Genomic DNA, 26,112 nt, shown 5'->3' on the forward strand with positions numbered 1-26,112 from the left:
AGGTACAGTAACTTGCAGGAAGCCACACAGTTAAGAGACTCAAACACAGGTCTCTCTGTACACATTTTGCTTTTAGCCAGTACTGTTTCGAACAGTGGGAAAGCAGAACGTCTGCTATTAAAAACCAGTATGTATTTATTTATACCCAACCTTTCCCCAAAAAGCCTGTGTTGTAACTTCTAATCAAGGCCACATTGAAGCAGCTGGAGCAGGGTCGTGAGAAAGGCAGACACAGGCAAGCCCCGCCTCCTGGACATCGCACATGCACATGTCGGGAGTGGTCACCCCGCCCCGAGCGTGTGGTCGCCACGGGCTTGGTGCCACACGGGGCAGTGCGGAGCCTCGTCGTGTCCCAGGGTCCCCAGGGAGGCCGGTGGGAGGCAGAAGCTTCGAGGCCCATAGGTGCGCTTCTAAAGAAACGAGGCTGGCCGTTGGCTCGGTTTGGATCATCGAGTCCAGATATTTACAGAATGGGCGTTGCTATCTTTCTCTTGTTTGGTGTGGTCTGGCGGTTTTCCAGATGTGTTAGTGGCCATGGCTCAACCCGTGTCCTCTGGCCTCTGTATGTCTCAAGGGGTCAATGGCATGGAGTTTGGAGGCCGACCAGACCTCGTAAAGGGAGGGAGGTGGACTTGGCCACTACAGAAAGGCCTTTGGCGCATCTGGTACCCGGGTGCCATTGCTTCTGGAAGGAGATTTTTTTTTTTTTCATTTGTCAGTTAAGTTTTAATTTTAAAATTTAATTTTTAAAATGATCCCCAGAAAGCATCTTCCCCAAGTATGTTCTGTGTCATGATTAGAAGTAATCCATGGATGAACACGGTGTTATTCAGGAAAATAATTCCTTCATTTAGGAGGAAATGAGCGCCCCCGTCTCAGTGCCAGGGTCTGTTTGGGCACTTGGAACAGAACAGGTGGAGATTTCTGCTCTTGTGCTGGAACACTAGCAGGGGAGACAGCACACAATAAATACTTGAACGTGGGTTCAGATAATAAGTGTCTAACCAATCCCCCGAGCCCCTGGTTGCACGGATATTCTCGGGACGAGATGTGCAGTCAGAGCTGAGTCATTGATGGCGGAATACCGAGAACGGAACAGTGCATGGGGCGCAGGCACAGGCTGCAAGGTGAGGGGAGCCCACACATCTGCCTCTGGGATGCACCACGGCAACTGTCCTGGTCAGACACAGAGGCTCCTGGGATTGGTGCTGAGGGGTGGGCTCTGTGCCTTTGGGGAAGGGCAGAAGGGATCTGACTGCCCCTCCCCTGCTGCCTCCCCCCCCCCCCCCCCCACATCGCCTCTGTTTGCTAGGGACCTGCTCTGGAGCCTCCAGGCTGTTCCTGCTTCTGTCCCCTCCTCCCGAGTCTCTTCCCCAAGCAACACTCCACCCCAGACCCCTGGCTGGGCCCACAGGACCCTCTGGGAGTGGCCTTCCTCCTTTGGGCAGTCTCCTCCCTGAACACGCCCAGCTTGTTCCCACGCCTGGGCCTTTGCACTGGCCACGAGCTCCGAGCTCCGGGGCGTACTTCTCCTCCACCTCTCCGGGGCACCGGGCACCGCAGCTCTTAGCCCCTGTGAGCGCACCCTCTTGGATTCTTGGTGCAGCACCTGCTGTTTATCTGTGTATTTGGTTTGTTATCTCCTTGCCCCCCTGGGCTCCTGTCTCATCCACTGCTGTATCTCCAGCATCCGGCATATGGGCCCATAACGTAATAGATGCCCAACGAATACGTCAGATGAGTGAATGAGTAAATGAATGAATGAAAGAACGAATGTATTGGTCAACCTCTCTCCCTTCCTGAGCCCAGTGACCGATCATATCAGGGAAATTTGTCGCAGCCTGTGCCCTCAGCCCTCTCTACCACCACCACTGCATCTCAACTTAGGCAGACAGAAATGGAAATTTAAAACCTGGTGGCGGTCCTAAATCCTGATGGTAGAATGAACTCGTCAGGCCATGGGTTTTACATTGCGCCCCCTCCTGTGTGCAGCTCAGTGGGGAGTGGGTAGGGCACCGATTCCTGAGTCACCAGCTCGGTTCGGCCCTGGCCAGCCCCCGTCCCAGCTGGCCTACCTTGGGCAAGTCATGTGACACCTCAGGTTCCTCATCGTGCGGCGGGATGGCCCTGGCACCTGTTCCACGGGGCCGCTGTGAGGATGGAAGGAGACCTCGCTTGGCGCGTGTCACGGCTGGGGACGTGTCAGCCGTCACATTCTGCCTTCTCAGCTAAGCTACGCTTGCCTCTGGCTCTGCTAAAGTATGGCTTCCTGGGGTCAGGGCGATAAGGACGCTGCTGATACCTGGTGACCAGTGCATCCCCTTGGCTCCTGGTGCCTTCTCTCCGTGACAGGGGAGCTCCCTCAGAGAGTAGTGAGCGGCTGTGAGTTTCTCTCTCCCTGCCCTCACCCCAGCATTGACCGACGAAAGCTGTTCCAGTTCTTCCTTTTGACACAAATTGTTGAGCCCTTGCCATGTGCCAGGCTCTGTGGAGAGAGGGCAGGGAGCAAGACAGACGTGGGGCTGACCTTACGGAGCTGCAGCCTGGCCAGGAGGCAGGCATCAGTAGATGACATATGGTAGGCGTCCACAGTGATTAAATGGGGTGCACGGAGCGCCGAGGGCACAGGGAAGGATGTGGCCAGGTGGGCTTTAGGGTCTGGGGGGTAGCAGGCCCCCCAGAAGACCTGTGGAGCTGAGGCCTGGACAGTGGAGGAGGAGATGCCAGGGATTGGGCCACAACCGTTTGGGGACAAAGGGCAGGCTAACTGTGTGGTGCCACCGGTTGGGCCATTGGGGAGGGCCGACGGGGAAGAGAAAGTGGGTGCGGCTGGAGGAAGGAGCCTGGCAGGGGTGGAGGGGCACGTGGGATTCGTGCTTGGGCCACCGGGAGCTGTGGAAGGACACTGAACAGGGAATAGGGGGATACAGTTCGTCGACTTGGAATGTGGCCCTGGGTCTCGAGTGGAGAGTGGATATCTGGGTGGGGAGACGAGACCGGGAAATCGAAGGGGGTCTATGACTGCATTCTGGGCAGGAGAAGGCAGTGGCTTGGACACAGTGAGGGCTGGAGGGATCCAGGCTCTGCCCTGTGCTGGGCCCCGCGAACGCCCAGAGGAACAGGGTACAGGCTTTGCCCTTAAGGTGCCCCCAGTCTGGTCCCGACTCTACAGCTCCAAACACGGGGGCGAGTTTCCACTGCAGTCCCTTCCTGCCAGCTGGGATGCTAGGAAAGACGGAGTTCCTTTGGTCTCCAGAGTCGCCCCGTGTCTGTACCAACTCAATTTGCCTGTTGCCAGAATGGGGGGGGGGGGGTGGGAGGATGTTTTCTGGAACCTTCTTTGAGGCATGGATACTGTGCCTGATCTTGTAACCAATGTGTGTCTTCTCTCTCTCTTTTTCTTTTTTTCTTTTTGCTGCAGCCAACTGGGTACATGGAAAACTCGGTCTCCTACAGCGCTATTGAAGACGTTCAGCTGCTGTCCTGGGAGAATGCCCCGAAGTACTGTTTACAGCTCACAATCCCTGGGGGAACAGTCTTACTGCAGGTAGGAGAGACAAACATGAACAAGCAGTTTCCTCTGCCCCCTCCGCGCTCTCGCACTCCGCTTTCCTCAGAGGAGACGGCCAGCTCCCAGGAGGGAAGGTTAGTTAGCTTAGGGCACATTCTTCTCCAGCATAAGAGAGGTATAAACCGTGGGGCCCTCTCTGGGAGACGAGCAGGGAATGTGCACAGACTGAGCTCCTAGCGCCTGCCCGTTGCAGCCCAGGAACCTTATGTCTTACGCTTTTCCTTCTCGCCACAAACCTGAGAAATGGGTCTTTTGATCTCCATTTTACAGATGAGGTAACTGAGGCACAAAGGCATGTTTTTAGGCCTTAGAAGGCCATAGTAAGCAACACATGCCACCTTTTGCTCTACTTCGAGTGAGGAGGAGGTTCTTCTCGTCGGTCTCAGTCTTTTTTTTTTGTCCTTTGAGAGAGAGAGAGAGATTGGGAGTGTGCACACCACGAGCAGTAGACGGGGCAGAGGGAGAGAGTCTTAATCAGGCTCCCCGCTCAGCCCAGCGCCTGATGCGGGACTCCCTCCCACGGCCCTGGGATCATGACCTGAGCCGAAATCAAAGGTCAACCGACTGAGCCCCCCAGAGCTGTCCCCTTGGAAAAGGGTGCATTTTGTGCGTATCGGTCAGGGCTGTTGTTTGGAAATGATACAAACATTCAAACTCTCTGAAGCGAAAAGAATTTGATGCTGTAATTGTGTTCAAGTAACTGGGAAGTATAAGAGAGGCCTTCAGGCATAGCTTGATCCAGGAGTCAAGTGATAATAGTATTCAGAAACTCTCTCTGTCTCCATTTCCTGGCTCTCTTTCTGTGCATTGGCTTCATTGTCAGGGACGGTTTCTCCATGCATGAGAAAAATGGACTTTTTTTTTTTTTTTAAGTTTATTTATTTATTTGAGAGAGAGCATACACGTGGGTGCATGAGCAGGGGAAGGGCAGAGAGGGAAGAAGAGAGGATCCCAAGCAGGCTCCTCACTGCCAGCAGAGAGCCCGCCTCAGGGCTGCAACTCATGAACCGTGAGATCACGACCTGAGCCAAAATCAAGAGTCGGTTGCTTAACCGACTGAGCCCCCCAGGCACCCCGGGAAAGAGGGACTTATGTCCTTAAAAATGTGAGAGCCCATTTTCCTTCCAGTACCCTTCAGTAAAATCTCATAGAAGATTCTGACTGGCCCCGCTGTAGTCCCCTATGTCCCAGGGATGGCCCCACCCTAGGTTACATACCCAGCCTTGACCATAGGGGGGCTGTGTCCTCTCATGGCCCTTCCAGGACCTTGTGGTCCGGGAGAGGTGGGTCCACCAGGCAAGGAATCGTGGCTGAAAAATTTGCAGCGGTGTATACATGTGATGTGTCCTGTGTCGTTTTGGGCAGGGACCCCGAGTCAGAAAGTGCTCATCTAGAGAGAATTCATTCTCTTGTCTTCGGGAGAACAGGCCCTTCTTTTAGGAACATATTCTTTCTAGCTCTGTCACTCCAGGGAGATCTGCCCTGAGCCTGCAGAGATGTTCCCTAAAACGCATTTCCAAGGCGGCCACTAGATTGTGTAACAACATTGAAGGCGAGAGGCACATGGTCTGGCCTCTGAGGAATGCTGAGCTCAACAAGCTGACTCTAAGAGCTAATTCTTTAGAAAAATCCTCTTCTTTCCTGTCGTCCCTTGGAGGACACCAACACCATGGCCGCCCGTCTGTTCTCTTCTCAGCTCTGGCGCCCTCTGCACTTGGCTGTCTTTCTTCTACCTGCCCTCACCTTCTCCCTCCTCCCCACCCCCCAGCCCAGCCAGCAGAACTCTCCTGTCTGTCCTTCCGGCCCCTCTGACAGCTGCCATCTGGAGTCTGTGGGGGCAGCCACTTCCGGCCCCCTTGGGCTGGGACCTGAGCAGCGGCGGGACATTCGGCGGGTGGGGACAGTAATAGCATCCTGTGGAAAGCTGGAGAAGAGGGGTACAGAGACAATCCTACTGACTCACAGAGCACCGAGCCGGCCTGCCCCCTGTGCTGGGGGAGGAAGGTAAATGAGCCCCTTGGCCCCATCCTCGAAGAGTTGTGGGGCTCTCTGGGGAGACCGAGCTCTAAACACGTGACTACAGAGATAACAGCTAAAATAGAGGCACATCCCAGAGGGCAGGGACTGACTCACTCGGCCTGGGGGGGGGGCAGAGAAGGCTCCCCAGGGGTGGCGACGTTATAGTGGGGCATAGAGGGATGAGTAGGAGTGTGCCAGGATGGGGGGCACACACTCGGGGCAGAGGGAATGCGGGTGCAAAGCATGAATGTGAGAGAGGGGGTGTTTGCTGCGCTGGAAGAGAGGGGGAGGCAGGTTCAGGGCCCTGTGGATGATGTCCAGAGCTCTTGGGTCACAGCCAGACTCTATGGGTCTTATTAGCCGACTGAAGAAGCCAAGGCTATGTTCCGAGGGCAATGGGGAGCCATGGAAAGCTCTTACGGGTTGGAAGGGACAGTAGAGGGATCAGTCTAGTTGCAGGACAGAGAGGGAGCACCAGAGGGAGGCAGGAGGGAGGGAAACCTTGAAGTAGTCCAGCTAGAGTGGGGAGGGCCCTGAGCCCCAATCTCCTGGGCTGTATAGTGGCTGCTGCTTGACCGGCAGGAGGGTCGCATTGTTCCTGGGGCTGGAGGGGTCGGCGTCCCCCCAAGGAAGGCCCGAATGCCGCTCGCCCAGGGGTGGAGGGGCAGGGAGGCTTAGAGGGATGTGGGTTGCTGGGCAGTGGAATGTCCCTTTAACCCAGGCCGTGGCTGCGGGCCGGCGGTTATGACTCGCCTGGCTGGGGCTGCGTCCGGCCGTGGCCTCGCGTCAGAGCTCCCCCTGCCGAGCCGACAGGCGGGCCTGCGCCAGCACCCCCCTTGCTCGCTGCCCCCCCCCAGCTCCGGTGGACAGAGGCTGGAGCAGGAGAGCAGGACTCACACACGCCCTCCACCCCATTACTCGGGGAGCCCAGGTGGGTGCAACCCCCCCCACCTCAGCCTCTCCCTCCGCCGTTTCCACCAGCTTCCACCTTGCTTCCTTCTCATCATGGCCCTCCCCCCCCCCCCCCCCCCCCCCCCCCCAGATTCATGGGTGGTGTGTGGCCGCCTTGTTACATAAGTGGGTTCCGAGTTATCTTGGAGATGGGCTTTGGGCTGGAAGGTACCTGAAGCCCCAGGGCAGCGCTCCTCACGTGCTGTCGACACAGTCCGCAGGACCCTTCTTTGGGTTTGTCCCGGTTTGTGTGATGGGACCCGGAGCTGTGGCATGACTGAGCAGTCCTCCCTGCCGTGCGTGCAGGAAGGACCAGGACGCAGCCCGCTGTGCTCAGGGGGCAAGGCCGCCTGGAGCAGCTTCTTCTGGGTCTGGGTGCCCCTGGCCACAGGGCAGGCAGAGGGTGAAATGCCCCCCCTCCAGTGGTGCCTTCCGCCGGCAGCCACTAGCCACACTGGGTTGTCTGCATTTTAATTTACTGAATCAAGTTGAGAATGCAGATCCACGGTCCACTGGCCGCATTTCGAGTGCTCGATAGCACACGGACCTAGCGGCTGCTGCTTGGACGGTGCCGATAAAGACCGTTTCCGTCATCGCAGAATGATGGAAGTGCTGCACGGGGCTGGACCCTGGAACTTCTCGTCGCGGCCCCGTGCTCCACGCACCGCCTCCCTGCCAGAGGAAGTAACCTCACAAGGCCGGAGGGTCTGGCCTGTTCCAGCAGCTCGGAAGAGGGTCACGTCCTACTTCATGTGCACGGCTGTTCCCTCCCGTGGGGTGATGTTGGGGTTGCAGGGGTCCCCACCCTCGCCTGCCAGGCTCTCGCTCTTGGTCTCTCTTTCGGGTTCTCGTACCCACGTGAATCTGTTTTCCTCTGTCTGTCTCTGACACTTTCTCTTCTCCCCGTGTCTCCCTCTCTCTCGCTGTATTTCACTCTCTGCTTCTCTTACAGTTTTTTGTTGTTTTTTTTTCTGATGTCTTTCTCCATCCCAAGCCTCTCTCCACCCCAGGCCCTTCTCTCCGTGCGTCTTGACTTAACTGCCTCTGTGTCTCCTCCTCCCTCTTGTTCCTCCCTCTCCAACCTCCGTCTCTCTCCCAGGGACCTCCTGACAAAGCTGCTTTGTTAGAATTTGAATCGGTGCCTCGCTCAGACCTCTGGGAGCTGACCTATCCGAGTTCAGGGAAGGTTAAGAGACGATCTCTGGCAACCGTGCCTTCTCCCAGCGCAGAGAGCCCGAGCGATGTGCCAGCAGGTCGAATCCCCAGACAAAGGCACCAGCCTCCCAGCCTTGTCCAGTTGGTGTCTTTCTGGAAGCTTTGTGTTTTTCAGCATGAGCTCCCTAATGCCATGTTATTAGAATCCCCGGGTGCAGAAAGGGCCTATTTATCTTCTTTCCCCCCTTAATGCCCTTTGTGCTGATGTTTCATTGTGAGGAAGTAACTACATAAGAACATAAACGGTGCAATGAAAGCGTCCAGGGCGGGGGGGCTCCTTGCCGGCCTGTGGGGTGGGGTAGCCAGCATTAAAGAGCCCTGTGGCGCCCATCATCTGGGGATTTCTGCCTTGCAGTTGGGTTTCTGCCCATCCGTGAGAAGTAGACAGGAGCCCCCTGCTCCTAAAACAGGGTCTAGGCGGAACCAGAACAAAGAGACTCTCGTCTCCCGATGGTCTCAGAGACCGGCTCTTCTCCCAAGAGGATCTCCAGAGGCCAGGCGTCAGGGGCAGGGACAGGGTGGGTTCCCTTCTTACTGGAAGCCAGTGAGAAAGAGCTTTCCGGTCTGAAAAGCACGTGCTGTTTTTTCCCTAAGAAGTTGGGCCAGGAAGGAGAACTTGGGAACAGTCACCCACAGTGCACCCTTGGCTGTTTTTCTCACCTCTCGAGACAATACAACAATGAGAGAGAACTTGGCAACTTTCGAAGAGGAAATTAGGCAGAATTTGCCTGGAACGAGGCCCTTCCAGTATTAGAAAGATTTATCGCTAGGAGAAATTAGCACTGGCCTGAGCAGGCCTGCCTGCCTCCAGGGGCTCTTTCCCATGCTTGAATCCAGTGACCCCCCCCCCAGGACTCTGAGCTGCACCCTGTGTCCCACGGGGCCAAGTCGTCCTGGCTCAGCTGCCCATACAGCAGTATAGAAACCCTGTGCAGAAACTCACCCTCTCCTCCGGGCCACGTACAGCCCAGTCCAGAGTGGACCTCTCCTTTCCATTGGGAGTCACTTAGAGGTGATATGTCGGGATCCCAGACATCCCCCCGCCCCGCGCCCCGAGCAGCATCCGTCCTTCTTCGAAACCAGACAAACCAGAAGAAGGAGCAGTTCGTGGCCCACGCTCTCCGGCTCCATCAGTGAGAGATGTGCCGCCCCTCTTCGGGAGGAAAGTTCTGGCCCCTTCTCTTGTTTGCGACGTGGGGATTGGAACCCGAGCCGAGTCCTTCCCCTCCACCTTTCACCAGGCATAATGCCTTCTGATTCCCCAGCCCAGTTCCTGCAAGCCTGCTGGAGCCCAGACACATGGCTCTCGTGTTGGGGGCGGGCAGCCTGTGCGGCCTTGGACGAGCAGCAGTAACCTCTCCAGGGCCCTGATCTTGTCTGTGAGCTGGAGTTGTAGGACCTGCCTCCTTGGCTGTTGTGAGGACCAGCGTTACTGCACGTAAAATACTTAGCACTGTGCCTGGTCATAGGAGGTTTTCGGGGAAAGACTGCCGTGACTCTTTTTTAGTCCCGATCAGATACACCTTGGGGAGGAGACGGGATCAAGACTGAGTAGTTCTTTTGAAGCCTGACTGCACATGAGGTTTTCTTCCAACGAGCAGGACGGGTCATGCTTCACCCATCCATCTGACTCTCCACCCACCCAATCCATTTATGTATCTGTCCGTCCACCCGTCTACCCGTCCGTCATCCATGCATCCACATGTCCATCCAGTCATCCATTCAACATCCCAGCCAGTCTTTCATTTAACAGACGTTTCTCTGGGTTTTGCGGACGCAGTAGTGAGTAAATCAGACGTGGTTGCTGACCTCATGGAGCTCACGGCCTGGAGAGAGAGAAGAACGATGAGATCAGCACTCGCAGGGCAGGGTAGGGCAGTTAGATGAGCTTCCACCGCCTGAGGTGGTCCGGGATGGCGAGGGAAAGGGAAAGGGGGGAGAGGAATTCGGGGCAGAACTGAAGGGTGAGTAGCGCAGCGGGCCCTGAGGGAGGAGGAAGGCAGAGTGTTCCCGGTAGGATGTGTGTCCGGTGTGAAAGCTGCGTGAGAAGCGAAGCAAGCCGGCTCATGCTCGGTTCTGCTGCCGTGGCAAAGCAGCCCCAGCTTCTCAGTGGCTCAAAACAGCAAAGGATTTTTTCTCACTCGGGCCACGTGTCCGTTGTGGGTCAGCGGGGAGTACTGCTCATGGAGCCAGTGCCGTCTGGCATGTTCCTGGTTTTACCCTGCTAAGTAGCGTGCTGGCTCGTAGAGGCCCCACTGGAAGTGACGCAGGTCACATCCACTCACACTTGGTTGGCCACGGCCAGCCCCGTGGCTCCGAGTACCTGCCACGTGCTGGGAGGAGAGCTGGACACTGTGCGGGAGGATGCTGATAAGACCACCGCAAATCTGGGCCTCAGTTTGCTCATCAGAAGCGTGGCAGGAAGGGATGGGCTGGGCTAGAATTGGGTCCCTAACCTACGGCCCGTGGTGTCTTCCAAAACTGCCTCTGTGTGTGTGTGTGTGTGTGTGTGTGTGTGTGTGTGTGTCTGTGGGTGTCTTTGCGTGCACCTGCATGTCTGTGCAGTGGACACATGTGCACTGTACTTGGGTGTGATTCTGCAGCTTGTTTCAGGTTCTCAAAGGGATTCAGATTCCCATAAATCCCCTCAAAAACCAAGAACTCCTGAATGGGTGATCCTTGAAATCCCTTTGAGCCTCCAGTTCAAAGAGCCTCATTTGTTATGATGGACGAACGTAGCCGCGGCCTCTGTCTTCCTCCAAAGTGCAGCCAGCCCAGAGGGCACAGCGAGGGCTGTGGCCACCTCTCCTCCCGGTCGCGCTGGGGAATGATGAGCCCAGCGGGTGGGGTGGGGGACGTCTGCTGTCTCTGCCTCCCTGGAGTGGAGGCACGGAACCGGATGGCACCTCCAGCATTTGCCCCCGTGTCATGAGTCCACTCGGCGAACTTGGTGACCCCGGCTTCACCGGGGAGGTAGCAGTTAATCCGACGGGACTCTGTCTCCTTTCCCAGTCCCGTGAGCGGGATGGGGCTCTGAGAGTGGCGGGAAGGAGGGCGGGGAGCGTGGTCCCAGCCAAAGTGCTGGAGGGGCGAGGGGTGCGGAGGACAGAGAAGGGGCGCGCGCGTGCCAGACAAGCTGTAGCAGCGAGGGCGATGGTGTGGTCAGGGGTCGGGCTGGGTCAGCTCCCAGGCGGGTGGCAGGGCCCTCCCACCTGCTCAGAGCCTCCGTGCCTCTCCTCAGAGTGAGGTGTGCAGAGCAGTTTGCTCGGTGCCTGGTAGGTGACATCAGCCGGGGTTCCTGCCCTGTGCGTCTCAGTTCAGCCCCGTGCCTTGGGGAGGCAGGCTCCCCGGGTCCACGGTACAGGCGGGGTGGTCCAGGGTCACACAGCTGTTTTCAGCTGGGATCCACCAACTGCTCCACTGAACCCACACCTGCGTTCTTTCCAGAACGTGACTCTGACCTCCTCCAGTTGAGATGCTCACGGGATGATGGAGGCAGCTGGGAAGCTGGGTGTGGGCAGGCGCGGGGGCTCTCCCACGTGAGGAGGGACTTGGAACATGCAGGGGGTTCTGCCGGAAAGGTCAGGCCGAGAGGGGAGGTGAGCAGGGCAGGTGAGATGGGGTTGTGTCGCTGAAGGAACCTTCTTCCCCTTCTAGACCGCAAGGCTGCTGTCAAACAGGACACAGCAGACCCAACGGACACCTGGGGACGCGGCCCCAGGCACCAGGGCAGGGGAAGAAACGTGCACAGCCATCTCTGCTTAGCAGCAGGCCGGGCACTTCGAGGTGGAGGTCGAGGTCGGGCAGAGCCAGACCACCTGGGGGGTGGGAGGAGGGCTCGTGGTGGAAGCAGGGGAGGCTGCCGCTCCGGGGCTGGCCAGCGCCTTCTGGAGGAACAGCTGGAGAGAAAATGCTTTGGAACATGCGTTTTTGAGAAGGAACAAGTGTCCACTGGTGCCTTGTGGGTCAGTCAGGGCTCTTGGACGTAAGTAAGCAGGCAAGATGGACTCAGGCCGTCTCCAGCAGAAAAGGAATATGCTGGAAGGATTGACGGGAGCCTGGAGAACAGGCTGAGGCAGGTGGTAGCCCCGTGCCCCACCCAGCCTAGGGTTTCCCTTTAGCGGAAGACACCCCTCTGCCTCATGATGAATTCTTAACCCCTTCATCCCCACATTGCTTGGCTCAAGACCCAGAGTCCTGGGCAGGGGCTTCTGACTGACGCGACCGACGCGGCCTGGATCACCTGCTCCTCACAGTCAACCAAGGGAGGGGCGCCCCCCCCCCACCTTAAAAATCCCCAACAGGAGCTTGCATGCTGGGGTGGTTCCCAGAATGGGAAGGGCTGGGCCTGGTCACGGGGAGACCAGGTCTGTGTTCGATTCGGCGGCCGAGGCACAGAAAGGGAGTCACTATCTAGTGCTTCCTACCACTGCTCTGCTCTCTCACCTCCTGCTTTGTGTGCGTGTTCATTCATTCTTGTGCAGCCAGCCCCACAGCGGTACCCGGGACTGCTAATCAGCACGGGGGATTTGGGCATAAGGCTCTGCCCTCAGGGCACCTGGGTGGCTCAGTTGGTTGAGCATCTGGCTCTCGATTTTGGCCCAGGTCATGATCGCAGGGTCATGGGATGGAGCCCTAAGTCGGGCCCTGTGCTGAGTGTGGAGTCTGCTTGAGATCCTCCTTCTCAGAGACTCACTGTCTGTCTCTCTCTCTCCCCCCCCACACACCGCTCTCCCTCAAAATAAAAAAAATTTTTTTAAAAAGGACTCTGCCCTCAAGGAGCTCATTCACTTGGTCATTCAGTCCAACCAGTGACACCTTATGGGCATTGCCCGGGCCCACTGTGCACCCCCAGGACCAACAGAGCAGCCCCTCTGAGCACTAACTATCCATACCTCCCACACCGCTTTTCTACTGCTGCTGTCACACATTACCACACCTTTAGCGGTTCAGACAACACAAATTTAGTACTTGTTTGTTTCTAGTTCTGGAGGCCAAAAGTCCAGCACGGGGCCCACTGGGCCAAAATCAAGATGTCAGCAGGGCTAGAGCCTTGCGGAAGCTCTTGGGAGAATAGCTTTCCATGCCTTTTCCAGCTTCAGAGGCTGTCTGTGTCCCTTAGCTTGTGGCCGCATCCCTCCAACCTCTGTTTCTGTCTCTTCTCTCTGACCTCCAGCCTCCCTCTTGTAAGGACCTTTCTGATGACATTGACTCACCCAGAGTACACAGAATGACCTCCCCGTTTCAAGGTCCTTAACTTCCTCAAATCTTAGCAAAGCCCATTTGCCACCTAAGGTGAGGCCTTCGCAAGGACAAGCATGTGGACCATCTCTGGGGGTCCTGTATTTGGCCTCCCGCACCTGCCCCCCTCTCTCTGGCCAACTTGGGTGTGTTAAAAAGCCCAGAGATGGTTGTGGGCTGGGCGTGTGCCGGGTAGGCTCACACCGGCCGGGACCACCCCTGAGAGCAGATCCAACGCGTCTCTTCCCAACTGTGGTCCAGGGATTTCCCTCCTTGTGGCGTGGAAGCAGCCACAGTGGGATCGTTTACAGCACAGAAGGTGGCACATGCTGTGATCAGGGCTTTTCTATTCTGCAAGCCTGTTGTTCCACGTTTATCAGCACCCCACAGGCCGTGGCTGCACGGATCCTGATCGGTGCTGTTTGTAAAGTGTCTACACGTGCCAGGCGCTGAGCTAAGTAAGCGTTTTGCGTGGATTATCTCATTGTCGGGGATCTTTGCGTCGCTCTCCCTGAGCATGGGGTGTATTTTTTCATCCTAATGAACAAGAAGTGTCACAAGACCACAGAGCTAGGTCAGCACGGATGGGAGGTGAGTCAGCCACAGACCCTCCGGGGTGCTGCTGATCCCGTGAGACTCCCCTTCGGCCACCACCTCCCCAGTCAGGTGACAAAGGCTCTGTGTCTTCAGGGAACTTGAACCCAGGTCTCTTGGAGACTCGGCCACTGCAGAGGTCCCTGAATCACACGGAAGGTGTCCCCCGGCCCACTCCCACTCAGGGCAGAGATGCCAACTTGCCTTGTGTCCACAGGCTGGTATCAGTCTGCCAGTCTCTGAGTTTGCTCACGGGGACCTGGTACCCTTACCCTCCCGCACTGGCCACAGAACAGGTTCGTTTATTCAAGCCCAGAGATTTCCCCAAACTGTGCCCCAGGAGAGCAGCTGATGCCCCATCGAGGATCTGGGTAGGGCACCTGGATCCCCTTGACAGAGGGTGACCCGAAGTTGTACCCGCTTGTGCGTGTGTGTGTGTGTGTGTGTGTGTGTGTGTGTGTGTGTCCATGCAGGCTGGGAACAGAAGTTGGACTTTCATACTTGGAAAGAAGCTCCAGCCTTTGTGAGAGTCCCGGGACCATGAAAGTCAGGGTCAACTTAGAACAGAGGGCTGCGGGGTCAGGCGAGAACAGACACTGCATTTCTGCCCTTAGGGATGGTGACTGGAAAACTTGGAATGCCAGAAACTTTGTGGTTTACAGCATGAGTCAGACTGCCTGGGTTCAAGTCCTGGTCCCACACCTACTCCCTGTGAGCCTGTGGGAACATTCTTAACCTCCCCGAGCCTCAGTTTCCTCGTTTGTACTGTAGGGGGTGACGATGCTGACCGTCCCGACTTCCCAGGGTAGACTGGCCAGGACCAAACAAGCCAGTCCACGCATAGACCTTAGCGCTGTGTCTGGTGCACATTAAATGAGCCATAAATATTGCTGTTATCACCCAGAGCCGTGCTGGAACCGGGGGTGAGAGCCACAGCAACGTGACAATTGCAGGGCCTTCCTCGGGCCACGATTCACTTGAGAGAGATTAGTGATGACAGTAACGACAGAGGCTGTGTTTCTTTGTGAGCACGTACTATGTGCTAGGCCCGATTCTGTGCACCTTACAGGAATCCTTCCCAATCCTCACAGCATTCCTGCAAGATAGGGTTAGTGGCCCCGTTTTACGGAGAAGAAAATCCAGGCCCAGTTGCCAAGGTCTGCGAACTAGGGTGGTGCACCTCTGGGAAGATTTTGCTCCCTGCACAGTGATTTTTAACTCGAGTCCACCTGAGTTCAAGGCCAGGCGCTCTCTCCCATGACTTTCTGCGGTTGGCAAGAGGTTCATAAACCCACAGGCTCTGAAGCCAGCCTGCCTGGGTTTGAATGTCCTTAGTTGATGTGAGACATCAGAGACTCAGTTTCTCCCCCTGTGAAATGGGCGTAGCGTTAGTCACCTCACAGGGCTGTTGTGAGGGCTGATGACAGAACACGTGAATAACAGGCGCCAGGTGCCTGGAGCAGTGCCTGGTGGAAAGGAGGCACCCGATCTGCTCCTACCACCGTGCCTCTCTCCGCTCGCCCCGGCCCTTCCCGTGATCCTAATGAAGTCAAGGTACGTGTGCAGTGAAAGCTCTTCAAGCAGCCAGTGTCTGGAGTCACTTATACCCAGCAAATTGTAAGCACGCAGCGGCAGTGATGACTCATTTCAGAAAAGTCCCCCCGGTTGCCACTTCTGTTTCGGTTTTTGCGCCCGAAAGGTTCAGCTGGGTGGGTCCCTGTGCTCGGGCCGCAGGGCAGACCCTGCTGGACGGGGCAACCTGGGGCCTGCGCAGTAGTGCCCTGACATGCTGCAAGCCGGTGACCGGACCTTGCTGTCCTGTTCTTGTCGTTGCAGGCTGCCAACAGCTACCTGAGAGACCAGTGGTTCCATTCGCTGCAGTGGAAGGTAAGTCCTGACTCGGTGGCTGCTTTCGGGCGGCCGCCTCGTCTCAGGCAGCCTCCTGCCGGCTCAAATCAAACCTCGTCTGTTACCCGGAGGCGTGAGGGCAGACGCCTCCTGCCTTCCAGACAGCTCAGCCCGGGAGCATCCCTCCAGTGCACGAAAGCCTCTCCCCCTTCTCCCTCTGACGTCCGGTGGCTTTCTCCCTGCAGTGCCGAAAAGGCATTCCTGCCCCGTTGGCCATTGACTTTGCTCAGGAGCTTTAGAGCGTTGGGCCTGCTTCCAAAAGGACCATAGAAGGGCTTGCTTTCAGAACAGGGGCCCGCCTGAGGGGCTGGGTGAGGCAGGCTCAGGGTCTCAGGGCTCTGGGTTCAGAGTAACTTCGGAAGGTTGCTCCAAATGTAAGTATTCCAGGGAGTCCACCACCCAGCCATTCTCCCCGCTCTTCACTTCCTGTCCGTTACCTGGTTCTTTGGCCCGGTTTTCTGGTTCGAGCTCTGCATAGGATGGTCCAGAGTCTTTTAGCACATAAGGAAATCAGTCCTCTGCTCGTCACTTTCGAGACCCAGGGGCCAGATCTGCTGAGAAAGGTCCTCCCAGCCCCCCGGGGAATCCCCGTTGTGCTCCCCCGTGTGGAACATGCAGTCAGCGCCTTACTTAACACCCCGCCTCCCTGGCTCTCGCGCCTTCTGATAATTTTAGTTTAGAACAAGCCGTGACAGTCCTGTGGCCTCACAGAGCCAGCAGGGTAGGACCGCGATGACCGGGGCACGTCCTGAGCTGTCGTGTTCACAGTGAGCCGGGGAGCCGCTGAGGATGAGTGGCCGGCCCTGTGCAGAGTTTAAGGCCTCGTGCCATGTTGGGATGACCGAGGGGACACTCGGAATTCCTCCCGTGCCTCTAGAGGGACGCTCATCACAGCCGGACCAAGGACGGAAATACCACCCTGCAGAATTACATTCCTGGCCCTAAAGAGGGTCACCCCCCTCCTCTCCCCGCTGACAGCTGCAGGGCCACTTGCCTTGTGCTGTGTGACAGTCTTGGAAACTCAATGCAAGTCTCCAAGGGAGGGAAGGGACGAGAATTTATTGAGCACCTACTGTGTGCTAGGCTCCTCGTGACCATTTCACCCTTGCCACAGCCTTATAAGGCTGATTCCCATCGCTGCTCCCATTTTATGGATGGGGAAGGTGAGGCCAGGCTGGCCCCACTCCCATAGCTGGTCAGGGCTAGAGGCGGGGTTCTCCCCTAGGTCTCTCTCATGCCCACAGCTTGGCGAACGTAGGCAGAAGGCAGCAGACTGCGGCTAGGAAGGCAGAGTGGCACATTCCTGCTCACAGAGTCGGCAGGTGCTGCTGAGACCTCCGTTTCCCCAGCGAGATTACCCCGCGTCCCTGGGGCCTGGCTCTCTGCGGCCCCGCGTGTCCCAAGACAGGCAGGGCTTACGTCAGGACCTGCAGGGGGCCATGTGGGAGTTGAATGCCAGAGCATTCCAGGGGCAGGGAAGATAACAGGGGTAGTGTGGTCAGGGGGCCTACCTGAAGGAAGAGGCCATTTCACTGCCACACACAACGGCTGCCTGGCCTCTGCCCCATTCTGTTCTCTGTATGTGTTTTCCATGTGAGCGGAAAACTCAGTAGGTGATTGCCTTGTTTTGTCCTAGCTCAGGAAGGGGCAGGAAGCACTTGGAGACAAACTGCCCCCTGGACAGGTTGGGAAAATGCCTCATTGCAAAGGTGGCCAAGATCAATGTCAAGGGAGCGGCTGGCTGTTTTTAGTGGTAGTCCACAGAGCTCTGCTTCCTGCCTTGTCCCAGTCTGCATTTTCTTTAACTGTCGTCTGCGGCCTATGGGAACACCTGAGAGGCAGCGCTCGGGGAATTCGTGAGTAGTGTGCAGCTACGAGGGCTAACTAAGAAGGTGGGCATAGAAAGCTGAATTTCGGGACACTGACTGGCTTAGAAAGATGATCGGAAAGTGACAATCTTGAAACGTGAAGTTTATTTTTTTTTTTTTAATTTTTTTTCAACATTTATTTTTGGGACAGAGAGAGACAGAGCATGAACGGGGGAGGGGCAGAGAGAGAGGGAGACACAGAATCGGAAACAGGCTCCAGGCTCTGAGCCATCAGCCCAGAGCCCGACGCGGGGCTCGAACTCACGGACCGCGAGATCTTGACCTGGCTGAAGTCGGACGCTTAACCGACTGCGCCACCCAGGCGCCCGAAACGTGAAATTTAAACATGAAGGATTACATGTGGGATTTAGGCCATTGATTGAGCAAGTACAAAAGTGGGGACCCCTGAGCTTCTAGCAGTTTCCAGGAAAACCTGGATGTCTGCACTCAATGTTAGTGGTGTTTGGTTTCTTTGTGGTTGTTAAATTAAAAACAAAAACAAAAACAAACAAACCCCAAAAGCGTCCAGGAAACCCAAGTCAGAGTTTCAAGGAACTGGTAAATGCCGGGCAGTGTGCAGCCCGTTCGTGAAGTGGTTGATGGGGACGTTTGTTCTACCTGTATAAGTATTCGCTTGTGACTTAGGTGTGTAGAAGACCCTGGCAGTTTTCCTCCTTTGGCAGTTGCCCCCACTCCAATAATTTAGGTATGCTGCCACCAGGTGGCAGTGGTATCTTAGCGTGAGCAACTTGGTTTCAGTTTTGATGAGACTGGAGGAGGGATGCATGCTCCCCTTCCTTTTCTTTTTCTTTTTTTTTTTTTATTTATATATGAAATTTATTGTCAAATTGGTTTCCATACAACACCCAGTGCTCATCCCAAAAGGTGCCCTCCTCAATACCCATCACCCACCCTCTCCTCCCTCCCACCCCCCATCAACCCTCAGTTTGCTCTCAGTTCTCAACAGTCTCTTATGCTTTGGCTCTCTCCCACTCTAACCTCTTTTTTTTTTTTTCCTTCCCCTCCCCCATGGGTTCCTGTTAAGTTTCTCAGGATCCACATAAGAGTGAAACCATATGGTATCTGTCTTTCTCTGTATGGCTTATTTCACTTAGCATCACACTCTCCAGTTCCATCCACGTTGCTACAAAAGGCCATATTTCATTTTTTCTCATTGCCATGTAGTATTCCATAATGTATATAAACCACAATTTCTTTATCCATTCATCAGTTGATGGACATTTAGGCTCTTTCCATAATTTGGCTATTGTTGAGAGTGCTGCTATGAACATTGGGGTACAAGTGCCCCTATGCATCAGTACTCCTGTGTCCCTTGGATAAATTCCTAGCAGTGCTATTGCTGGGTCATAGGGTAGGTCTATTTTTAATTTTCTGAGGAACCTCCACACTGCTTTCCAGAGCGGCTGCACCAACTTGCATTCCCACCAACAGTGCAAGAGGGTTCCCGTTTCTCCACATCCTCTCCAGCATCTATAGTCTCCTGATTTGTTCATTTTGGCCACTCTGACTGGCGTGAGGTGATACCTGAGTGTGGTTTTGATTTGTATTTCCCTGATGAGGAGTGACGCTGAACATCTTTTCATGTGCCTGTTGGCCATCCGGATGTCTTCTTTAGAGAAGTGTCTGTTCATGTTTACTGCCCATTTCTTCACTGGGTTATTTGCTTTTCGGGTGTGGAGTTTGGTGAGCTCTTTATAGATTTTGGATACTAGCCCTTTGTCCGATATGTCATTTGCAAATATCTTTTCCCATTCCGTTGGTTGCCTTTTAGTTTTGTTGGTTGTTTCCTTTGCTGTGCAGAAGCTTTTTATCTTCATAAGGTCCCAGTAATTCACTTTTGCTTTTAATTCCCTTGCCTTTGGGGATGTGTCAAGTAAGAGATTGCTACGGCTGAGGTCAGAGAGGTCTTTTCCTGCTTTCTCCTCTAGGGTTTTGATGGTTTCCTGTCTCACATTCAGGTCCTTTATCCATTTTGAGTTTATTTGTGTGAATGGTGTGAGAAAGTGGTCTAGTTTCAACCTTCTGCATGTTGCTGTCCAGTTCTCCCAGCACCATTTGTTAAAGAGACTGTCTTTTTTCCATTGGATGTTCTTTCCTGCTTTGTCAAAGATGAGTTGGCCATACGTTTGTGGGTCTAGTTCTGGGGTTTCTATTCTATTCCATTAGTCTATGTGTCTATTTTTGTGCCATCCCCTTCCTTTTCAAAGTGGCAAAGAAATTTAAGGTGTTTGGAGGCACTCTGGGCTAGCAAAATTGAGCCGAGAGACTTGGATTCGAATTCTGGTTCTGTAGCTTACTCGTTTTATGGTATGCATTGATTCTAGCAAGCGTTCATGAATTCAGATGCAGTTATGATGTGCCAGGCATGGCTGTGCACTTTTCTGCTCATTGTCATTCAGGACATGGGGGAACCAAGGCTCAGAGAGGTGTAGTGACTTATCCATAGCCACACAAAGGATTTTAGTACACATTTGTAGGGCTGCTTGATCCAGCTCTGCCTGATTCTGAAGCTTTGGACTAAAGGGTCCAAAGAAGGATGTGACCTTCTGCCTCTCCTGTGACAGCCTCTCTTTTCCCTGCACTTACAACTAACCTTCTTGGGTTTTTCCTTTTATTTTCTTTTCAGTATCTTTTTAACAAGTCAAAACTAAGAACTTGAGAAATCCTGCAGCCTCGGCTTGATTTTTTTTTTTTTTTAATTTTCTAAGTACTGTTTTTGTTGGTTTTCACCTATACTAACACGTATATGCATATTAAAGCCACAGGGCACGTAGAAAACCCATTCTTTTACTGGTGAAGAATGTTGCCTATTAAATACTACATTCCCATTGGTTTAGTTTTTATGGAGTTGTTCTGGTATCTCTAAGGCATTCTCAACAGAGAATTGTTCCCAGAGGGGCCACAATTGGTTCTCTGGGGCTTAAAAAAAACCTTAAGTTATTACAATAGCATGTGGCCCTCCAAAGTTCAGCCCCACTCAACAAAATCTTTTATTTTATTTTATTTTTTTAATGTTTACTCATTTTTGAGAAAGAGAGAGAGAGAGAGAGAGAGACAGAGAGAGAGAGAACAGGGGAGGGGCAGAGAGAGAGGGAGACACAGAACTCGAAGCAGGCTCCAGGCTCTGAGCTGTCAGCACAGAGCCAGACGCGGGGCTTGAACCCACGAACCATGAGATCATGACCTGAGCCCAAGTCGAACGTTCAACTGACTGAGCCACCCAGGTGCCCCTAATATCTTATTTTTTAGCATTTAATTTCAAAGAGAAGAAGGGAAATGGGGGAGAAATGTTTAAAGGCTCCTGGGGGAAGAATAATTAGGAAAAGATTGAGAAATGCTCCCGTGGAATGTACCTCAAGTCGTGCTGTGGGACAAGGCAGTGTAAATACAATACCTGTGTGATGTTCTTGCCAGCCTCTGCTCCGTCCTGGGAATCCCGTGGTTCGGTGGCCTCAGTGTCAGACTTTGTTCTCGTGCAGTCACGGTCCACTTGGGGAATTTCCTCAGCCCGGGCCCTGTGTTTGAAGCATCATGTTATCTCGCTGAATAGTCGCTTGTTGCTGTCATGCATGTGTTGAAATCTCGAGTCACTGGCCCAAGTTCCCAAGGCAACCCAGAATGGGAGTGAGGTTTGACCCGCAGCGTCCCAACTCCCAGAATCCCCTTCCCTGCCCCCCCCGCCCCCCAGCAGCTCTGCTGTTCCTCTCCGGCCTCCTCCCTTTGACCGGCACTGTTCAGGGAGACTCTTCCCACAGGAGGACAACCAGCATCTCCAGGCCCAGGAAGGAGGGTGGGTTGGGCTTACTCTGGGCAGTGGGATCTCCCAGGATCCTCTGCGGCAGAGCAACTGTCCTGAGGGCTCCCTGGAGAGGCCAGCCCTGTTTGGTTTGGGTGGTTTAGCCCGTGAGGCCAATCCCTGGGGGTGTGGAAGCATAAACAGTTGTACTGAGTTAATGAGGCCTCATCTCTGACTCACAGATGCACCTTGGAGGCCAGGTCCTGTGGAGACAGGCCTGTCTGTGTGTACAAGGCCGTGAGGGGACAGGCCTGCCTGTATGTGCACGGCCATGAGGGGACAGCCCTGTCCCTGTGTGCCAGGCGCGTAAGGGCACGCTGTGTGTTTACAGGCTGTGAAAAGACTGGCCTGTTTCTGCGTCCGGGTTTTGAGGCAAGAGGCCTGGGTGTACACAGCTTGTTGGGGTGGGTGAGTACCTGGCCAGGCCGAGACACGCACCAGGCCCATAAAGGAGCCCCAAGAAGTCAGATACACCCACTTGGCATGGCTGACACTTCTGGTCCCTCCAGCGCGGGAAAACGGCCTTTGCACTTCCCGAGAGGGGTTCTCGCATAGGCTGTTGTGCACAAGCCTTGAAAACCAAGATGATTTTATCCCCTAGGGAAGCCGGGGTCCCAAGAACAGCCCCCGAGGCCTATCCCAAGTGCCAGGGGCGGAGGAGCGGATTCTGGGGGAGGCAAGAAGCTGGCCTATCTTCCCGTCCCGAAGCTACAGGGCAGAGGAAAGCACCGGGCTCTGGGGAGGTCCCGGCCCAGCTTGTGTCCTCTCTGGCGTCCGCCCTGACCACGCTGCCTCCTCTCCCCAGGCAGGTTCCCCTGAACCCCCGGGGCGGCCACGGCCTCGTGGGCACCCCGTCCTGGGCTCTGTCCCTCTTCTGTACAGAGCAGGAGGGTGGGAAGGAATGTGGAGTGCACATGCCCGTGCATGTGAGTGAGAGTGAACGTGGGAGTGAGTGTGTGGGAGTGAATGTGCGTGAGCGTGTGATTGAATGTGTGTGCAAGTGTGTAAGTATTGTTAAGTGAGTGTGTGTGCGAGTAAGTGAATTTGTGTGAGTGTGTGGGAGTGAACGTATGAGTGAATGTGTGGGCGAGTGTGTGGGAATGAGTGTGTGTGAGAGAATGTACGAGTGTGGGAGTGAGTGAATGTGTGAGGGGGCGGGTATGTCAGTCAGAGAGAGACCATTGCACGTGAGGGGGTGACCACGTTAGGAGTGTGTCGGGTATGGAGTGTGTTCATTTGGGCCTCAGTCTTCTCCTCTGTCAAATGGGGGTAATCCAGCACCTTGCTCACTGGGTCGTCGTAGGCAGGACGCTCCGCTGTGCGTGAAGCAGTTGGAAGGGGGCCGGCAGGCGTGGCCGCTGTGACAGCATCGCAGGCACCCCATCAGTGCGGCTTAGCGCCCCCCAGCCGTGGCACTGCCCCCCGTGAGGCGTGTTTTAGAATTGGGGCGGGGTGGGAAGTGTCCTCAAGAGGGCCCTACCTGTAGGGGGTGGCTGGCCGTTCCTGAGGGTTTCTGAGCCCTGCCGTGCCCGCCACTTCACGCGCATTCGCTTCCTGAATCTTCTCGCGGCCCTCCAGGTCTTTACCACCCCGTCTCATGGGTGAGCGGGCCAAGGACGTCGCCAAGGACAGCCAGTCAGCGTCCACATCAGGCCGCCACTGAGCCTGATGTGGAGGTGAGCCGGTCCTGTGCTTGGAGCCCCCGCCAAGGCACAGCCACCATCCGGGTCCCTGGTGCACAGAGGTGAAAACTGCAGCCGGGAGCCTGGGTTCCCTCTCCCTTCCGGCCGCCCCGCTTGGCAGGCTGGACCCATCTCCCCATTTCCACATGGGGTGGGGAGCCCCAGCTGGTGCCAAGATTCCCGGGCAACCAGGTCAGAGGGACAGAGGGCCCTAGGGCTGATGCCCCGCCCCTAGAGGGAAGCTCCCGGGGGGGAGGGTGGACCCTACAGCGGGTGCCATCGCCCCCCAACTATGACCTTCCTTCCAGACCTCCCTCCCTCTTCCCTCGTGGGCCTTTCCTCCGGGGGAAGAGCCACTTCTAGTCCTGCGTCTGTGGCCCCTTGACGCCTCTGTTCGCGACCGCAAACCTCCCCGAGCTGGCGTCCCCCAGCACGTGTGTCCCGAGTCTTCATCCAGCTCCCCCCTCAGCCAAAGCAGCAGGTGGCCATTGTCACCCCATTGAACCCTCACAAATCTGCGGAGGAGCCTGGGCCTCGAATTTCCCTAGTTCCCCCATGTGGAGACTGAGGCTGAGGGGTTACACCACTTGCTTGGGGGCAAAAACTATTAAATCGCGGAGCTGGGGCTGAGACACAACTCTGCGTCCAGAACCTGGGAACTTAACCCCTGAGAATGCGGCTCCCAGCTGCACACGTGTCTGCGTGCCTGTACACACACACACACAGACACACATACACACACTGGACAGTTCCTCACACCTGTGAGCTGGCGGTGCCTGACTTGCCTCCTTTCTCTTCTGCTGTGTCACACACGTAGGGTCTCAGTTTTCAGTCTGACACACCATGTCATGAGAGCTTTTCATTTTTCTCTCAGTCTCCCAGACGTCACCACAAGGATTCTGTGAATTAACCTCTGGCCTGGCAGTCCCGCTTCTCACAGGTCAGGGCTGATGGCCCCACCCTGTCCCGTGTGCCCCAGGATACACTGTCAGACCACCTGTGCCGGGCCCGGAAGGTCAAGCTCAGGACCACCCCGCCTCCACACCTGTCCCAGACACACTGTGTCCCCAGCGTCCCCAGATGCCAGCGTCCTGGCTCTACGTGCCCACACCCAGCCTTGCTCCTGACTCCCCTTTGCCCTGGGCCACCCCCGCTCCCGTGTGGCTCCTGGTGGGCTGGCCTGCTCCAGCCAGGATGCCCCTTGGCCCGGAGGGAAGACGGTGACCCCCGCTCTCCCCCCACCTCGGCCCCATCGCCCTCCTCCCTGTCTTGCTTCCTCTCGCTTTCCCCATCCTTTGTATAGCCACCTTGAAAACGCCTTTGCGGCCACACCGAGGGCAGAGCACTCTGCTGCTGCCGGCCCCACCCAGTGACTGATGTCACTCTTGCCAATACCCTTCCAGGCCTCATCTGCCTCTGCGCGGATGCTCTGGCGGCTGTGGCCAGGTGCACAGCACCGACCGTCCGACCAGCTTCGGCACAGCGTTGCAGCTGGAGCGTTTCGTTGCGTCCAGGCCCACGTGCATCCAATGGCTGCATAACATCTGTGAGGAGACTTTGGCCTGATTTACCAAACGACTCACTGTGGTTGGGCTTTCAGGCCGTTCCCCATTTCCTCAATTATGGATAATGCAGCCATGCGTTTCTCCCGAATCTAAGCTCCTACTTCCTTGGAACTTTTTTTTTTTTTTTTATTGTTTGTTTATTTGAAAAAGAGACAGCATGAGCGAGGGAGAGGCGGCGGGGGGTGGGGTGGGGGGTGGGCGGAGCGAATCCCAGGCAGGCTCCATGCTGTCAGCACAAAGCCCGATATGGGGCTCAAACCCACAAAACCATGAGATCATGACCTGAGCCGAGATCAAGAGTCGGATGCCCAGCCAACGAAACCACCCCTGGAACACTATTCTAAGGCAGATTTCCAGAACAGTGGTTCCTGGGAAGAGTAGGGGTATATTTTGTGGCTTTTACCACATTTGCCAGTTTGCTCCCAAAAGAATAATTTCTGCCGTGCCCAAAGGTGAGAGCTCGCAGCCAAGCTGCGTGGGTTCAAATCCCAGCTCTCCCACTCACTGGTGATGTGGCCCTGGACTAGTTTCTTTCCTCTCTCGGCCTCCTTTTCTTCCTAAACGAGGTGAGGCTCACAGTAAGGCCAGGTTGGGAAGACCAAGGATTAAATGCGTCCATAGCAACAAAGAACTTAGAAGGGCACTTGCCAGGGGCACCCGGGTGGCTCAGTTGGTTGAGCGTCCGACTTCAGCTCAGGTCATGATCTCACGGTTTGTGAGTTCAAGCGCCACGTCAGGCTCTGCGCCAACGGCTCGGAGCCTGGAGCCTGCTTCCGATTCTGTGTCTCCCTCTCTGTCTGCTCCTCCCCCACTTGCACTCTGTCTCACTTTCTCTCTCTCAAAAATAAACATTAAAAAAAATTTTAATGTGAAAGAAGGGCACCTGCCGTGTGACAAAGTGTTAGATCGATGCTGATTATTCTTACTCTGCTTTAATGACCAAAGACCCTGTTTCCCTCTGCGTAGAAGGGTCCTGGCAGACAGTTCCAGAAGAAGGAAGGCCCATGCAAGCCACTCATGCCACCAGCCCCCAGGGAGCCCATGACAGGCATCACTAATCAGTCACTCTGCTCTTTTCCCTTGAGGCAGAACTCTTGCCAACAGAGCCCCTGCTGCCAGACTTGAGTTGAAAGAGGGAGGGAAAGCATCCGCCCACCCTGCTTCATGACCCCCCAGAGCATGGTGTGTGGAGCGTGGCTGCGACCCACGTCTAGCCTGGTGGCTCTGGCCTCTGCTTCTTGGGGCTTGTTTGTGGGAGAAGTTGTCAAGCTTCCAGACAGACGCTGGGTCTGGTTCTCCCCTGCCTGGGAAAGTCACGGGTTGTCACCTGTCTGCCTCTGCGAAGGGAGGTAAAACGGGGCAGCTGGAGAAGGATGGGCGGAAGTCAGCCTCGGACCTTTTATGGGCCTGGCCACAGGTTGGCTTCATTCAGGTCGGGAAGGCCAGAATTGCATCCAGATTAATTTGTGGCACGTGGTCAGAGAGGGCTCTGTGCCGAAGAGGGGTCACAGGGACTCGGGGAGACTGGTGAAAAGGGCACCTTTCCCAGGAGGCGGGGCTGTCCCAGCCAGGACAGCGTGGCAGGGCACAGGTCCTTCCAGGCCACTTCTCCAGCACTTGTGTGCAGTGGAAGTGAGGGGAGGCCACTGGGGCCCTCAGCGGGCCATCGGGGCCCCGTAAC

The 26,112-nt window shown here is 55.6% G+C and overlaps 1 protein-coding gene across 1 annotated transcript in view; it reads left to right on the forward strand.

Annotated features, from left to right (window-relative positions):
- The first annotated feature begins 1,058 nt into the window (after positions 1–1,058).
- Positions 1,059–26,112, forward strand: part of CMIP (c-Maf inducing protein) — a 94,104-nt gene continuing 69,050 nt past the window's right edge. Inside the window, exons 1-3 of the mRNA XM_040443211.1 lie at positions 1,059–1,127; positions 3,422–3,547; positions 15,428–15,478. Coding sequence (XP_040299145.1) covers positions 1,074–1,127; positions 3,422–3,547; positions 15,428–15,478 — 231 coding nt within the window. The 5' untranslated portion in view covers positions 1,059–1,073. The remainder of the gene's footprint in view (positions 1,128–3,421; positions 3,548–15,427; positions 15,479–26,112) is intronic.

The sequence above is a fragment of the Herpailurus yagouaroundi genome, unplaced genomic scaffold (genome assembly GCF_014898765.1).
Source record: "Herpailurus yagouaroundi ecotype Mexico unplaced genomic scaffold, PumYag 190, whole genome shotgun sequence".
In the NCBI taxonomy this organism is placed as follows: Eukaryota; Metazoa; Chordata; class Mammalia; order Carnivora; family Felidae; genus Herpailurus; species Herpailurus yagouaroundi.